Source organism: Camelina sativa, chromosome 4 (genome assembly GCF_030686135.1).
Source record: "Camelina sativa cultivar CO46 ecotype springtype chromosome 4, ASM3068613v1".
NCBI classification, from domain to species: Eukaryota; Viridiplantae; Streptophyta; class Magnoliopsida; order Brassicales; family Brassicaceae; genus Camelina; species Camelina sativa.
In genome coordinates this window covers 23,947,925-23,965,218 of record NC_141883.1, presented here as the reverse complement: position 1 = coordinate 23,965,218, position 17,294 = coordinate 23,947,925, and the positions used below count along the sequence as shown (strand labels likewise).

At 33.9% G+C, this 17,294-nt stretch overlaps 1 protein-coding gene and 2 pseudogenes across 3 annotated transcripts; all 3 read left to right on the top strand.

The window, feature by feature from the left end:
• Positions 1 to 464: 464 nt before the first annotated feature.
• Positions 465 to 1,852, top strand: LOC104781387 (chalcone--flavanone isomerase 1-like; annotated as a pseudogene). The gene is made up of 4 exons (XR_015597068.1): positions 465 to 702; positions 766 to 924; positions 1,021 to 1,251; positions 1,505 to 1,852. The product of XR_015597068.1 is annotated as a chalcone--flavanone isomerase 1-like (transcript).
• A 3,797-nt stretch (positions 1,853 to 5,649) lies between these two features.
• On the top strand, positions 5,650 to 8,616 carry LOC104781386 (ABC transporter G family member 18 pseudogene; annotated as a pseudogene). The gene is made up of 2 exons (XR_015597067.1): positions 5,650 to 5,844; positions 6,151 to 8,616. The product of XR_015597067.1 is annotated as an ABC transporter G family member 18 pseudogene (transcript).
• A 2,890-nt stretch (positions 8,617 to 11,506) lies between these two features.
• On the top strand, positions 11,507 to 12,514 carry LOC147946131 (uncharacterized). The gene is made up of 2 exons (XM_087509506.1): positions 11,507 to 11,854; positions 11,963 to 12,514. The coding sequence occupies exons 1-2, from the start codon at positions 11,507 to 11,509 to the stop codon at positions 12,512 to 12,514; spliced, it is 900 nt and encodes a 299-aa protein (XP_087365632.1).
• Positions 12,515 to 17,294: the final 4,780 nt, after the last annotated feature.

Below are 17,294 nucleotides of genomic sequence, written 5' to 3'. Positions count from 1 at the left end.
ATTCCAGCAGACATTTATAATCACTTGGAGCCACATAATTTAAAGCATATAAAGTCGCAGTTAACTTGGAGCCACATAATTTGCAAAACTGAAAATTTATGTTTTCACACTGATTCGACTGACATCGTATGCATATTAGCTAATTCCACCTTTCCAGTTTATGAAATTCAATAATATATTTCATATCTTAAAATTAAAATATATAAACCCAAACCAAAAACCTAATCTGCAACGAAACTTAAAGGAATAAGAGCGTAAACATAAAGTCTCTGTTTGGTATATAAGAGGATCCGAGTTTTAAACCACCAATTGTCACTACATCTTCTAGTCAAATATAAAAAGAGAGACAAATCTCAAAAATTAGTTAAGTCCACGTGCTTACACATCCAACCAAACCAAAAACCTAAGCTGCAACCAAACAAAGATCGTAAACAGAAAGTCTTTGTTAGGTATAAGGGGGGATCCGAGGTTTAAACCACCAATTGTCACTACATCTTCCAATCAAATATAAATAGAGAGACAAATCTCATAAGTGAGTTAAGTCCAACACTCGTAATCGTAACTCAACTATGTCTTCCTCCTCCGTTGTCGTCTCTCCGTCTCCGCTCCCTACCGTCGCGGAGCTTCATGTAGATTCCGTCACGTTTGCACCGTCCGTCAGGTCACCGGCCTCCTCTAATCCACTCTTCCTCGGTGGCGCAGGTTCGGTTGTCGTTTCCTATGTTTTTGTCTTCTTCTTTTTGCTGACTATATAAATACGCGCAGGTGCCCGAGGCTTGAAGATCCAAGAAGAATTCATTATTTTTTCCGTCGTAGGAGTATACCTAGATGCTAACGCCGTCCCATCACTCGCCCTCAAGTGGAAGGGCAAAACCGCAGAGGAGTTAACGGAATCTGTCTCGTTCTTCCATGAAATCATCTCAGGTACTTAATTCCTTATATAACACCAGTTACTTAATTTACACGTCAAGTTAGATTATTAGACCAACTTAGTTTAACTTCCTTCAATTTGCTCTTTAGGTGCGTTTGAGAAGTTTATTAAGTTGACTATGATACAGCCGTTATTTGGACACAAATACGCGGAGGGAGTAACCGAGAAGTGTGTGGCTTTATGGAAATTTCTAGGGGTTTATATATACGGTCCGTGAAGCCAAAGCTGTGGAGAGGTTCTTGGAGGTCTTCAAGGACCAAGCCTTCCTTCCCGGTGCATCCATTCTTTTTGCTTTCTCCCCAAACGGCTCTCTTACTACGGTAACTTTGCTACCATAACAATGACTTGATTTATAGTTTGATTTGGCGTTTTACATTATTGTAAGTTCAAATTAAATGCCAAATTGCAATGAGATACTCTGTTTGCATGTTTAATTAACACTTGCGTTAGTGAATGTTTTAGTATTTTAAATGTGAACAGAACACTAATGTAGAAGTAGCGTTTGAAATAATAGTAGTTATAACGTGTAGCTTTGGAATATTTTATTATGGATTTGTTGTGAATTTTTTGCAGGTTGCGTTTTCTAAAGATGATAGCATTCCTGAAACTGGGAGAGCTGTGATCCAGAACAAATTGTTGGCGGAGGGTGTTCTTGAGTCTTTCATCGAAAGGAACGGTGCTTCTGCAGGGGCTAGGTTGAGTGCTGCCGAGAGATTAGCTCAGCTGATGAAGGAGAACAAGGTCGAAGAGGAAGAGAACTGAGAATGATATAGATTTCTCTTGAGTATTTGGTGTTTTATGTTTTTCTATGTCGAATCCTAATGTTATTTAGTTCCTTCTGAATGTTTTCCACTATTTTTAAGAATAATCCAAGAGTATCATGGAATAATGTTCATTCTGAATGTATTTGGTGTTTTGGCATTGGTTTTGAACTTTTCGGTTACATTATTGAGGTGTTTGATTCTATTGAATAAGAGAAAATTCAGAAGGGCGAAAAATTGGTCATAAACATCAACGTTTCAAGCTCAAATCAAAGAAGCAAACAAAACACTTATATGAAAATTTGGTCTCCCACAGAGAAGGTCGTTTTGATGGGTCAGAGATGTTCAGCCCTGTATGTTAGGTTTTGAGTTAAGCTTTAGATCCGCATGCATGTCCGTGATCACCTAAAAATATGTAAGACTGGGCCGACATGCTTTTTCTTGGACCACCATAGTAATATCCGTAGGAATGAACGTGGAGTTCCACAATCTCATCAATGTTTATTTGTGTCTTGCATTCACGTCTAACATAACATTTAGATGCAACATCCAGATTCAGCATTTAAATGTTGTTCACTTATTAAATTAGGTTTTGTATATGGTATTGTATTTGGATACAATTTTGTCCGTTTGTTAATTTGAATATGAATGTAAAATTTACTTATCCTATAACAACTAACAAGAAAATGATTTGTTGCGTTTCAATTAATAACCAACGTAATTTGTTTTAATTAAATTAAAAATTTACGAAATAATTTTATGCATAAATTAAAATTCAAATGATAATAATTATTAATTACCTATAAGTTTTGAGATTTTATCCCCTAAATATAAATTCACGATTTATGTGCTAAAAATGGATGGTCACAACATAAATGTTGTATAAAACAGTTTAGGTTTAAAACGAGATTTCGTAGTTTTTAAAACTAGATTCGACACTTTTAATATTAAAGATTTAAAATGTGAGTCTATAGTTTTAGTGTCAACATACGACTCTCTATAATTTTGGCGCCATATCATGATTCCATAAAAAGCATCAAAATATAAGTTTACAACTATCGCGCTTGAACAAGATTTTGTAAATTTGATTTTCAAACACGATTTCATAATTTTTATGCTAGATCACAATTCTCAATCATTTATATTAACACAAAATTTTGTGATTTTGGCGTTACAAAGGTGACTTCGCATAAATAACCATATTTTTTAAACACGCTCCTTAAGTCTTAATCAAACACGCTCTTAGATATATTACTTTTAAAACAATATTTGAAAAGAATCACGAGTTTACAGAAGCGTCGTTTTAAGCAATATTTGGTTGTTAACGTAACAATGGAGTGGTAGGTCAGATTTTTAAATGCCAAAACCAATTTGCATTTTCGTCCAACCAAGCGTTATCACTAGGAGGAAGCACGTGCTTCACGATTTTGATAACCTTAGAATAGATGTCACTGGTGTTGTAATTTCCTAAGTTTTGTCGTATATACGGGAATTTGGCAAGAATAACCAACAAAAAAAACTACTAATTAGTAAGTGAGTAACCTGATCAAACCATCTTACTATCATATATTTTGTATTATGTATAATAATCTGTACTCTTGTTGCATAATTAACAGTTGTTATTGTTTTCTTTTCTCTTTTCCTTACGTGGACATTTTCACTTTCTCCTTTGTATATATATATTTGATCTTTCTCTTATTTCCTCCTTTGAGCTAAAATGGCCCTATATACAACAAATTATACTATTTAAAACAAAACAGAAAATATTTTATGCAACTGTTTTTTTTTTATGCAAACTTTGTTACTCTTATGGTAGAATACTGTCAGAGTGTATAAAAAGGGATTATATACTCTCCTTTCATTCCCTATAACACTTTTCTACAATTTATTTTCATCTTTTTATTATAGACTTATAATCCAAACTATAGTCCACCAATTAGTCCCATACCAGAAGAACCGATGTGCATATCTATCCGTCTATGTCTATGTGTGGCTTTTAATACCCTTTCCATTTCAAAATATAATATGTTTTAGAGAAGTTTTTTGTTTTATAATATAGGTTGTTTTCAAGTTTCTATGCAACTTTTAGATTAGTTTAGTATTTTATATTATGCAGTATTGTTTCTGATTGGTTGAACTTGTTAAAAGTAAAGATTTCTAAAACATCCTATATTTTGAAACGCAAAGAGTATTTAATTGTGAAGTCCTACGAGCCACAAACCTTTAGCTTCTGAATTCATGGCCCCTCGTGCTCCACACCAATCATATCTCCACATTTATTATCTTTCCTTCTAAAAAGTTTAGATACGAACCTAATTACCTGAATACAATATAACTTCGTGGCCCCATCATCCTCCATACAATTATTGTTTTGCCTTTCTCAGTTTTATTTTCTACTCCCTTGGTTTTATATTAAGTGTCATTTTAGGCTAAAAATTTTGTTACAAAATAAGTGTCATTTTGTATTTTCAATGTAGATGTTTGGTAAATTTTTCAATCATATCCCTATAAATTTAATGTATTGATCAATAAAAAAAAATAATAATATATTAATAAGGGGTAAAATAGAAAATTAAATATGAAAAATTCTAGAATCTATGTGAAAAATTCTAAAATGACACTTAATATGAAACAAAGGAGGTATAAGATTGAAAGGTAAAATTAACTGCACTGGTAAGTGGTAACTATAACCTCTCTAGATTAACTAATTCTTTTTCTTAACATCTAAAACATTTGTATTAACTTGATCATAATGTTTACAAGGATTGGTAGAATTGAAAAAAAACAGAAAAATTGTATGCGCTTTATTTCTTTGGGCAAGTCTTACTCGCAAAATTAAAGAACCCACTAACGAACCATTAATTATATGTTATTTCAGTCTTCGTAATCATCTTTAGTTAAAATAGCAACTTCATAGCCTGCTACAACGTCTTCATCTTCTTGATTTTTCTTCGTGTCCCAAATCAACTCTTCCATATATGTGTGTCACTCAATCCTCCGGTCATACCGTATATCCATACACCGTACGTAATTCTATAATTGTTCTTGTATCAGCGACAACAGCTAGACTTATTGGTAGTTTCCATCACACTCATCGCTAAGATATTTGCCACTCTATTAGAAAAAGCGGCCAAATCACCAATATTGATGGTATTTTTGAAAGAAAAACAAAAAAAAAAGAACTCGATCAGAGAGAGACAAAAGATTATCAACATAAATAGAACTCAAACAAAAGAACAAGACCAAAGGACAGTTCACATTCCACCCTAAACCAAGTGAACGGCAATCTATATATCAAAAGAGAAACGACAAAGGCTCAAATCTCTTGCGAAGGAGATGATAATAAAGTCAATGTCAAATTGCTTATCACACCATACTGCATATTCTTAAATGAGTCTCGCCCATGTGAACTCCATGAATAACATCAAACATCTTTGGCCATTAATCTATCATCCATTAATCCATATCGTCCTAATGCCGATGCAATGACGTTGATTATACCACAATTACGTACGATTGCAATTATCTACCAACCACACCAGTACTGTGGATATTAGGGAGCGACGAAGAGAGCATCATATTAATTCAAATTGTATCTATAATTCTATATCGTTTCGTTGCAGTTTACGATATTTTATTAGTTTATACTCTTTCTATTTTATAAAAAATATTATTTTGACATATTTCATATAAACTAAAAAAAATTAAATTATACATACAAGTATGTCTCTTCTTAATAAGTGATTAATGATTTAAATTTAATAAAAATTAGTTTAGAGTTAAAAGTAAATTAAAAAAATTATAAAAATCATATTGGAAATATAGAATGATATTATTTGTGAAACAAAAACAAATATTTTTTATCAAAGAAAAAAAATCTCTAAAATAACACTCTTTGTAAAAGATAAAAAAAATATTAATTCTACTATTTAGAGACGTGTTTTTCATTTCTTCTGTATTTTTGTTTATTTTGAATTTTCAAAATCCAAACTATAATTATAAATGAGCTTATTGTTTTCTCTTTGTAAATACGATGAGAGAGAGAAGTGGTCACTGCTCGATATATACAACAACAGCAACAACAACAAAGATCTGAACTATGAGAGTTTTTTTTTGGCTCCATGAAAGAAGAAGATAATTGAAGTTTAACAAGTAAGTTCAACATTTTCAGAAGTTTAGTAAATAACAGCTCTTTTTACTTTTATGATTCATGATCTTTATACTTTAAAGGTCAATAGACTAAGAAATCATGAATCTTGTCTCACCATTATTAAACTTATCCTATACATATGTGGTTCGTGTGAGTTTTTTTTTTCATGTATATAACTTATTACTAACTTTACATACGATTTTAAGCAATTCTAGTCTGTACTTCTCTCAAGAATACTAAATCCACATTTCGTAAGCATATTATATATTTTTTATATTAAGATTTCTTTTTTTTTGTTTTTTCTCAAGGTTTGCCAGATACGGTATGTGCTATATGATACTTCATTGTTAGCTTCATCTTCAAGAATACACACCGTTAACTTCCGTCAACTAAAAAGATTACGCCGTTAACTTACTCGTTAAAGATGCCACGTGTTTCGGCGGAAACTTCAGATATTTCTCTCGCCGGCGGTAACGAGTCACCGACGCTTGGCGAACTACTGAAAGATTTCACCGACAGTGGCCGGAAAAAACATTCATGCGAAGATGCTCCGACTCATCACATATTGGATCTCGCTCCAACGTCTGAAACACGACCTGTGCCGTTTCTCCTAGCCTTCAACAATCTCAATTACAATGTCGTACTTCGCCGGCGGTTTGGTTTCTCGCAGCAAAAGACGGCTTCAACGAAGACTCTGCTAGATGATGTTTCAGGCGAGGCTTGTGACGGAGAAATCCTCGCCGTTCTTGGTGGAAGTGGAGCCGGAAAATCCACTTTGATCGACGCGTTAGCCGGACGAGTGGCGGAAGATAGCTTGAAAGGCACGGTAACTCTAAACGGAGAAAAAGTTTTGCAATCTCGACTGTTGAAAGTCATATCGGCGTATGTGATGCAAGACGACCTTCTCTTCCCGATGCTCACCGTTAAAGAAACCCTAATGTTCGCTTCAGAGTTCCGTCTCCCGAGGAGTTTGTCTAAGTCGAAAAAGATGGAGCGTGTTGAAACCCTAATTGATCAACTAGGGCTTAGAAACGCGGCGAACACGGTAATCGGGGATGAAGGACACCGTGGAGTCTCTGGAGGAGAGAGACGGCGCGTTTCGATCGGAATCGATATTATTCACGATCCGATACTTCTCTTCCTCGACGAACCAACGTCGGGGTTAGATTCAACCAACGCGTTTATGGTGGTACAGGTTTTGAAACGAATCGCTCAGAGTGGCAGTATCGTGATTATGACGATTCATCAACCTAGTGCTCGTATCGTTGATTTGCTTGATCGGCTTATCATCTTATCTCGTGGCAAGACTGTGTTTAATGGTTCTCCGACTAGTCTTCCTTCTTACTTCTCTGATTTTGGTCGTCCTGTTCCGGAGAAAGAGAACATCATTGAGTTCGCACTTGATGTAATTCGAGAGCTCGAAGGACCCTCTGAAGGAAACAGAGGATTAGTAGAGTTCAACGAAAAGTGGCAACAGAACCAATCTACTCGAGCCACGCCACAAAATGGCTTATCTCTAAAAGAAGCAATTACTGCAAGTGTTTCTAGAGGCAAACTAGTCTCAGGCTCATCTGGAGCCAATCCTATTTCGATGGAAAGAGTATCTTCATACGTAAACCCGCCATTGACCGAAACGTTTATCTTAGCCAAACGTTACATGAGAAACTGGATCCGCACGCCTGAACTCATAGCAACGCGGATCGCTACTGTCATGGTGACTGGTCTTCTTTTAGCTACTATATATTGGAGGCTTGACAACACTCCAAGAGGTGCACAAGAGAGAATGGGCTTCTTTGCATTCGGCATGTCCACCATGTTTTACTGTTGTGCGGACAACATCCCTGTCTTTATCCAAGAACGATACATCTTCTTGAGAGAGACAACGTACAACGCATACAGAACATCTTCATATGTCATATCCCACGCCCTCGTGTCTCTGCCTCAGCTACTCGCTCTATCCATTGCATTTGCTGCAACCACATTTTGGACCGTTGGTTTGACCGGTGGGTTAGAGAATTTCTTCTACTACTGCCTCATAATCTACGCAGCCTTTTGGTCTGGATCCTCTTTTGTTACTTTCATATCCGGTATTGTTCCCAATGTCATGATGAGTTACATGGTCACTATTGCCTATCTTTCCTACTGTCTACTGCTGGGTGGATTCTTTATCAACCGAGATCGAATACCGTTTTATTGGATATGGTTTCATTACATTTCGTTGCTGAAGTATCCCTACGAGGCTGTCCTAATGAATGAGTTTGATGACCCGTCTCGGTGTTTTGTTAAGGGAGTTCAAGTTTTCGATGGTACGCTTTTGGCGGAAGTTCCCCATGCGATGAAAGTTAAGCTCCTGGATACACTGAGTGGCTCTTTAGGAACCAAGATAACGGAGTCCACATGTTTGAGAACAGGGACTGACTTACTTATGCAACAAGGTATAACTCAATTGAGCAAGTGGGACTGCTTGTGGATTACATTTGCTTGGGGTCTCTTCTTTAGGATCTTGTTTTACTTCTCTTTGCTCTTTGGGAGCAAGAATAAGAGGACGTGATTTGGTCAAAAAAAAAAGAAGAATAAGAGGACGTGAAGGGTAGTCCACAAGCACAGAAACATATACACCAAACGCATTTATACTATATACTTTTAAAGTGAAGCTTGAAACTTCTAAAGTATCTGCTTCTGGTTGTTGTAGTTTAGTAATCAAGTTGTAACATTTATAGTTTATCTGTGTATCAAAGTTGTAAAATAAACGTACTGTATATTGTTTCTCAAAATCCATTGCATTATAATTATACAATTACTTGAGTACAGGATAATTTTAAAGGATTTCAACACATGATTCAGTTGAAGTTACTTAATGATATATTAAATTTTCAACACATACAAATAGAAAATAACTAGATAAAAAGCAGAAATCTGAGGTGTTGTTTGAAAATGTAATGATAGTTGAATGTAGGTTTCAAATAGATAGACATTAATTCATTCTCAAAACTCAGTGGGCATTTTTAGTCTCATCATAATTATGTATGAACTTTAACGTCTCCAAGTCTAAACGATACTAAATTTAACAACGATGCAAATTGCATTTTGTTGTATTCAACATTAATTAGGTTGGCAAAAAAAAAAAAAGGTATTCGACATTTAGTATCGTTGTTAAAATACACAATCAAGTGTGAACAACTCAAAATATCTGGTGAAATTTGATACAATATTAATATCAATAGATTCATAACTTACAAGTTGTTTGGTAAGTAAATTAAATACTTTTTGGGTACTGTATCATTGACTATTCAATGACAAAATAAAATAAAATAAAGCATATCAAAACGAAAATAATTCCGAACCACTTGAATAGTTAGTTAGAATATCGTAGTAGCAGAAACCATTAGAGGAAACCTTGTGACTGAATGAGCTTATAGTTAAGCAGTCTTGCTTTAGAGGAATTTTGTTGGTGAATTAATAGGTTTCATGGTGTTTTTAAGTTTTTTGATTGTTGTTTGCTGAGTGTGTAATCCCAGATAAGTAAACAGGGCTGTGACACAAGAAGTCAAGAAGTGAAGAGGCTGGAAATGCAACTCATCAGGAAGAGACAATGGATATTGTTGATGGCTCCAAGGCAGTGAGTTTAAATTTACACATCTGGAGCTCGTCAAGCATGTTGTCTGGTCACTAATGATTAATGCTTGGTTGATCTGAGATGGTTAATCTACGGATGTGTGTGTAAGTGTGTTGGTATAACCGTATAAGTCTAAATTTATGCAGGTTTATGGGATATGGAGACGTACATAATAATGATTCATTAAAGAAGAAGTCCAAGGTGGATCGGAGATTGTTGAGTATGTACGTCGACTTAGTTCCGTTGGTCTATTTAAGATCAACCTACCAAGAAATCTTGAAGATGGGCTTATAAATTGGGCCTAGTGCATTAGGGTTTTCCGTAACAAGAAGTAAGATATATAAGACAGTAATTAAAAGTCGTTTTCGTCTCCAAGGAGCTTTTCAGGGCTTCATCCGCTTTTTGTAAGAGAGAGTTAATTTTGAGTGTATACTTGTACTGTTGTACAATCATCTTGATTCCTTTAGAGGGTGGATGTTTGCGAGGAAAGATTCTCGCTCTCCCACAGGTTGATTAAGATCGAAGTCGTAAAATCGCAGGTGTCGTTTACCTTACTTACACGTTGTTTGAAATGCGAATCTTTGGATTGATGGGGCAGGATCCTTACCGACATGCAATCAGTATGGCGCATGGCATTCACGTGAGTGATAGTAAAGTTTAATGGTCCTGATCGTATATAAAATTTAAAGAATTAAATGTATTCGCTAAACTACAAGTTATTTCCTTTTCGGGTGAAAAACATAATTCCTTTTTTGGGGTAGAGAACAAACATCGCACCATCAATGACAAATAAAATTTCCCTACCAAAAAAAAAATTGACAAATAAAATTAGGACCACTTAGATACGCATTTTAAGGCCATGAATAATAGTGGGGTTTTAAATGGTTTTTAGATTATGGTTTTTTGGTTTTTGATTTATGGATTAATAGTTTTTGCAATAAAAGAAAAATTAGAAGTGTCAGAAGTGTTTTTTTTTAATCTCTAATTATGTGAATTAGGCCTGGACATAAAATCCGAATCCGAAAATCCGAACCGAAAAAATTGGATAAAAACTGTACCGATATTGAGAAAATAACCGATCGGTTTTTGTTTTCATTATTTTTAGATATCGGATTAAATCCGATCTGAACCGATATCCGAATATAACCGAAAATATAAGAAACAATTTTATAAAGATAGATGTATACCTAACTATATACGATATACATGTATCGTAGATATAGATATACACACCTAACTATATACAATATACACAAATCGTAGATATACTCATATATCTACGTTATTGTTTAATTTGGTTTTTATTTTTTATTATTGATACGGTCTTATGTCTTATTTTGGATGTTCAATACGTCGCACTTTTATGTATTGGTATAATTTTATGCTAGTTTGAACTTTAAACTTTTTAATTATTTCATTTCTGTTTTTTTCAAATACTTGGTTAGTATGGTTTTTTTGGATACAATCAGATTAAAAAATATCTGAATAAAACCTTATCCAATAAATTTGGTTTAATTTTGGTTATCGACAATATTTCCGAACCGATCCGAAATTTGAATTATCCGAACCAAAATCGATCCGAATTTTTTAAATATCCGGATGGATATTAAAACCAATATCCAAAACATCCGAAATCCGAAATATTCGAACCGAATCCGATCCGATATCCGAACGCCCAGGGCTAATGTGAATTTTGGTTTTTCCAGTTTTCCTATATTTTAGGGAATTCATTTAGGCTAAAATTTTGATTGGAGAAAAAATCGATTTTTTAATAGCATCCAAGAGCCCCATTTCGTTCTTAGATATTCTTTGAGGTAAACCTGAAAGTGACTGATCTCAGAGAACCAGGATCTGCTCGATGGGATAGAGCAAAAATTCATTCATTGTTTCCCCCATACGATGCCAAGAAGATATTATCTTTGCGGTTAAAGCTTGGACATAGAGATATGTTTATTTGGCCATATACCAAATCAGGGTCATACTCGGTTAAAAGTGGGTATTGGTTGGTGCAGACTTTAGCTACCCTATATGTGCCTCGGAATGAACACATGCTAAAGCAAAATGAGCTAAAGGCAAAAGTATGGGAGGTGAAAACCGTCCCCAAGATCAGAACTTTTCTTTGGCATATGTTATCCGGTGCTCTAGCGGTCTTTGAACGTTTGGCATCAAGAGGATGTGGTGGGGATGTTAGATATTTGAGGTGTGGTTCAAATGTTGAAACTATCTGTCACCTTTTGTTTGGTTGTCCTGTGGCAAGACAGGCTTTTGCTTTAGCCAACATTCCTAGCCTGAGTGGAGGTTTCTCTGAAGAAGATGTAGCAAAGAATTGGGATTATTTATTCATGGTAATGCAGGATGAGGAGGTTTCATGCTTAGTGAGGCTTGCTATTCCATGGGTATTATGGGGGATTTGGAAACATAGAAATACCGTGATGTTCCAAGGAAAAAACGGAGATATTAGAGAATTAGTTCTAAAAGCTTAGGAGGATTCAGCTCAATGGCAGGCGGCTCAGTCTAGACCGGTAGACATTACGCTACAAGGTCACACGAAACACGGTACCTTGGAAAGAAAATGGTCCAAACCTATGGCTGGTTTTGTTAAATGCAATATTGGATCATCGTGGTATAGTTCTTCGAGACTATCGGGTGGTTCATGGATTCTGCGGGATGCTAATGGCCAGGTTCTTTATCATGCGAGGAATGCACTTCCGGCCTCTGAGTCACGTTTTGTAGCGACATTGCAATGCCTCCTATGGGCAATGGAAGCTTTAGTTATACTCCAGATTGACATAGTGGATTTTGCTTTGGATAATAATATGGTTATAGAGGCGGTTAACAACCCTGCTGCTTGGCCGCGATTCAGTATACTCCTGAGCACCATACACGAGAACTTATCTAACTTCACATCTTGGAGAGCTTCAGCCGTTGCAAGTTCTGCAAACACCGTGGCTTTGGCAATTGCGAAGAGTGTAACAAGAGATGGTAGACTTCAGTCTTATCTCTCATTTGGAGGGCCTTCTTGGCTCCATAATCAAGTGAGGAATGAGGCGGTTTAGTTTGTTTTTTATGTTCCCTTTGGCTCTTTGTTTCTTTTGTTTTGTTCCAAACATTTTTGAAGTTCTATCAGACGACAAAAAAAAAAAAAAAAAAAAAGCCAAAACTATTGTAGAATCTACTACCATTCAATCTAAGAGGGGGTATTCAAATGAGAATTTTGGAGGATTTTGGCTTTTTATTAAAATCATCTGTTATTCAACTTATGATTTTAAAATCACTTCCCAAATCTAATGTTATTCAATTTAGAATTTCTATAAAATCATTCAAAATCACTCACGATACCATGTTATTCAATTAATAATTTGTCAAAATCATATAAAATCTACTGTTATTCAAAGTATGAGTTTTTTTTAATAAAAAATCAAACCACAGATTTTAGGAGACTTTAGATACATTTTTACATGAGAAATCCAACAGATAAAATCACACCTTGGGAGATGTTATTTTGAAAGATTTGTTTTTAAAAAAATTAATTCACAAAGAAAAAGAAATAGTCCTCTGCAAATGACGTCTTCTATAGTGAATGTAATGATACGTTTCTTTAAATACATCCCTGCAAGTGATCATCATTCTTGTGTGTCAATGGCGTAAGATGCAAGACCCGGACCATTAGTGATGATCCATCTAAGAGCGAGACTAGCCAAGAAACTGTCCAGAAATAACCAAAAGAGAACAATAACATGTCAAAACCAACCAATTATAAGCAAGAGAACACCCAGATCAGTGAGAAAGACAACAAGACGAACCTGCTTCTCTCCAGTAAGGAGAACAGGCTTCACAGAGTCATAGAGTCCAAAGTACACAAGACCATCAAATTGTCTACCACTGTCTACCACCATTGGCAAGACGGGTACATACGTAGTCAAGAGAATACACAAACAGAAGGATTTAACAGAAAAAGCGTTTTGGTATATGCATTCAAACTAGGATTTTACCCGTGGTACACCACGAGACCATTTTTTAATTTATTTATATAATTCTAACAATTTTGTGTATAAAATGATTAGATTTTCTTTGGATTTTTAATATAAATGTTACAATGTTATATAAATTTTGGTGTATTTCCATTTGTTATTGAATATATGTGGGTATAATTTGAAAGTACTATAAGTATGTGAATTTGAAACAAATAAAATGTTCTATTAAGTATTAATTAAACTCATCTTTGCTACAATACATTTGTATTTGAAAATATATTTTATATTTGTAAGACCTAATACAATTCATTATTGAAACATGTGAGTAAAATTTAATATAAATGTAAGTATTTTTATTTTTGTATATAAGTATGTAGTATTAAACTCTAATATTCTGTATATTAAAATTTATAATGAGTAAAATACATTTATTTGGTAACTACAAAAAATAAAGTTCTCATTATCAATTATGTATTAAACTTATAAAAACTATCTTTTATATATTTTCATATAGGAATATAATGATTGTAACAAAAATTGCAAGTTGAAAGTTCTTTTCGAGTTTGATCAATACGCTATTTAATTACTTTTGCAGCCATACTATCAAACAACAAACACTTGGTTTCACCATATCCATGATCTTGGCATAAAGCATGTACCTTCATTCAAATAAATGTAAAATTAGTGGCCGTATATTATATGATACTAATATATTCATAATTCAAACGTAAGATATATTATATGGTCATATAGGTATAATCATAAAGAACCTACCTTAGGATTATGACTTATGAGTGTGCACTAAGGCTTGCTATTCGAAGCTTTAGCATCGTATTAGTACACGGTAGATAGTTTAATAAAGTATATATATCAAGGTTAAAAAACGTTAGACAATGATTCAAATCCATGGCTTATTTTATAAAACTAAAATAATGAATATTACGCCTCATTCGATGAATCAATAGCTTTAGGATATAGAGCATTGGTTATGAACATGAGAAAGCAACAAAAGGATTTGACACACTTATTATTCTTGTTCAATTTTTTTTCCACAAATCAAACATAATAATCATAATCATTATTATATACAATCAGAACTATAAACTTTTCTGAATTTGATTAAATAGAAAACATGAACGGGTTAAAAGCAAACCTTTGATTTTACATGGATGTATGTCTCTTAGGAAAGCAAATAGTGCAGCCATTGTTACAGTAAAGATTCGTTTGCTAGTGGTATCAAAGAGTTTCGTATAATTGGGTGAGTTTTTGTTATTTGATTGTTATGTTATTTATAGATTGTGATGATAGAATTAGGTTTGATATCGTATCTTAAAATATTTATTGAGCAAACACGATATCTTTGAAAATGTGACAATTATGAATTAATGCTAAGGATATAGTAGTTGGGTATGGAATATCCCACTAAATTGTTGTCAATAATAATCAGTTAGTATCCGTTTCATATAATTTTTATTTAAAAATTTGATTGTGTTGTTAATGTTAGCATTTAATTTATATTTCCTCTCTCTCCTTTATATTTTGAATTCGATTTCCTTGATTATGTTATCATTAATTAGTTTTGTAAAAACCGGAATATTACCATATTTTTAATATTATTGGATACCATAACGATTAACATAATTAAAGAGACCCGATTAGTAAAATCGGATCTTAATTTCTGATTTTAAACCGACACGAATTATATAGGATGGCACAAATATCCTAAAACAATTTTTAAAATATGTATATTCTTTATAAAAATTCAAATCACATTATATGCTAAAAACATCAAAAAATTTCTTAATTTTATGTATTAAATAGTAATTCAAATAATTAAATATAAAATTAAATAAAAGTGAAAAGAGAATTATATTTTAATCTAATATATTGCTTTAAATTAGGTAAATAGTTTTTAGGAAATTTGAAATTCATATTATCAAATAAGGAAATGATTGTGTTTGGTTGTAAGGATAATAGAGAATTTAGTTAATTGAGACTTGTTTAGATACAAAAAAAAAAAAAGATGGCACAAAAATGTACTTCAAAAATGCTAAGATAGATAGTAAGCGATCCCTTCTTTTAGTCGCATTAGAGTGTAGAAGACATGATTAATCCCTTCACAGTTCGATCGCATCGTCCAAAATGGAAATGTTAGCAGTGATGATACCAACAACCTTCGAGAATTTTCCATTGATATAATCATGATGAGAATGGAGAATGAAAACGAGAGGGTGATAATTGAAAACAATGACCTTGCAAAATTATTCACTTCATGACGAGAATGGTTTTGTTTGGAATCCAATTTTTTCATTATGGTTCTTAAAATCACCCAATATATTCTTTTAAAATCTCACCAAATCACAAACTATTTTTTCTTTTTTAAGATTGAAAAAACTAACAAATTCACCTAAGTATAAAAACTCTCAAAATCCAAAATCTCCAAAACTCCATCAAATTCTCCAAAATATCATTTGAATACCCCCCTCTAAATATTTTGCAATGCGTGTAACTCAGTTAGAACTATTTAACGTGTAAATTGATAATTTCTGCACATTAGTTATCATCTATTTTAAGTTTTTAACAAAATAAGAATCAGCGAAAATATGGTGATGTTTTAGAAGGTGTAGTGATAATTGTAACTATGATTTTAAATGTCTCTATTAATTAATCATGTGTCATAGTTTTTTTTTTACAACAAAACTATCAGCTTATATTAGCCAATTGGAAGGAAACTTGTTTACAAACAAAACAAGATACGGAGATCTACGCGCTTGGCGTGCCAAAGAATCCGCACTTATATTTACATTTTGTGAAAATAGAGATAAAGAGAAGGAAGAAAACTCCTCCCTGTCAATCTTGATATCTTCGAGGTAGGTCTTGAAAGCCGACCAGTCTTGAGGAGAAGACACCATCTTCACCAAATCTGAGCAATTTGTATAAAAAGCCACATCTCTATAGTCATGTTCGATCATGCACCGCATAGCACAAACAAAAGCTTCTACTCCAGCATGTAATGGAGAAAGACTTCGGCGAAAATTGGCAGCTCCCCTCGACGTCAATGTATCGTGAAAAGATGCACCCATCCTGCACCCGCGAAAGCATCACCTGTTTTCCACAATTCATCTACAAAACACCGATAACCTGAAAAGAGAGTAGGAAGGTGGCTTGTAGGCCCCCTTACCCAAGGAATAGAAGCGTTGGGGAATGTGGAAAATTCCTCATCCTCACCCTCAGCCTGTGCTTGCAACCATGTAGACGCCTCCCCTACCGCTACTTTTACAACCTCCTTCGGCTTTTCCATTTGATTCTCAAAAACTCGAACATTTTTTGCCTTATATATATACCACATGATCTAAGGAAAAACCATCACCTGAGAATCCGGATTGGAAGAAACCAGAGAATGATCCACATTGGCATACACAAAGTCTGTTGGAAAGGAAACTGATCTGATAGGCACTTGAGCTAAGGCCCATGCCTGTCGAGCTGGTGGACACCAAAAAATTGCTATCATGTGTCATAGTTATGAATTAGTTTATTAATGTCTATAGTTGTGTTATTATAAATGTTAAACAATAACGTTAAGATTTCATTACATAGTGGTGGATTGGATAACGAGGCGATAGCAGATGTGATGTGGACAATTTAGACATCAAAATTGGAGATCATTTATTTTATAGAGGCTCTTGAACATGTTCCTATATGCAATAAACCACACAATAAATATCAAGCCAAATTTATCTAAGAGAAGATTTTCAATATTTACCAAAAAAAACTCAAAATATATTTTCTTTGTTTACAAATAAATTATTTTGTCTTTAGGTTTCAAAAAAAAATATGCTCTTATTACCTTTTATTTTATAGT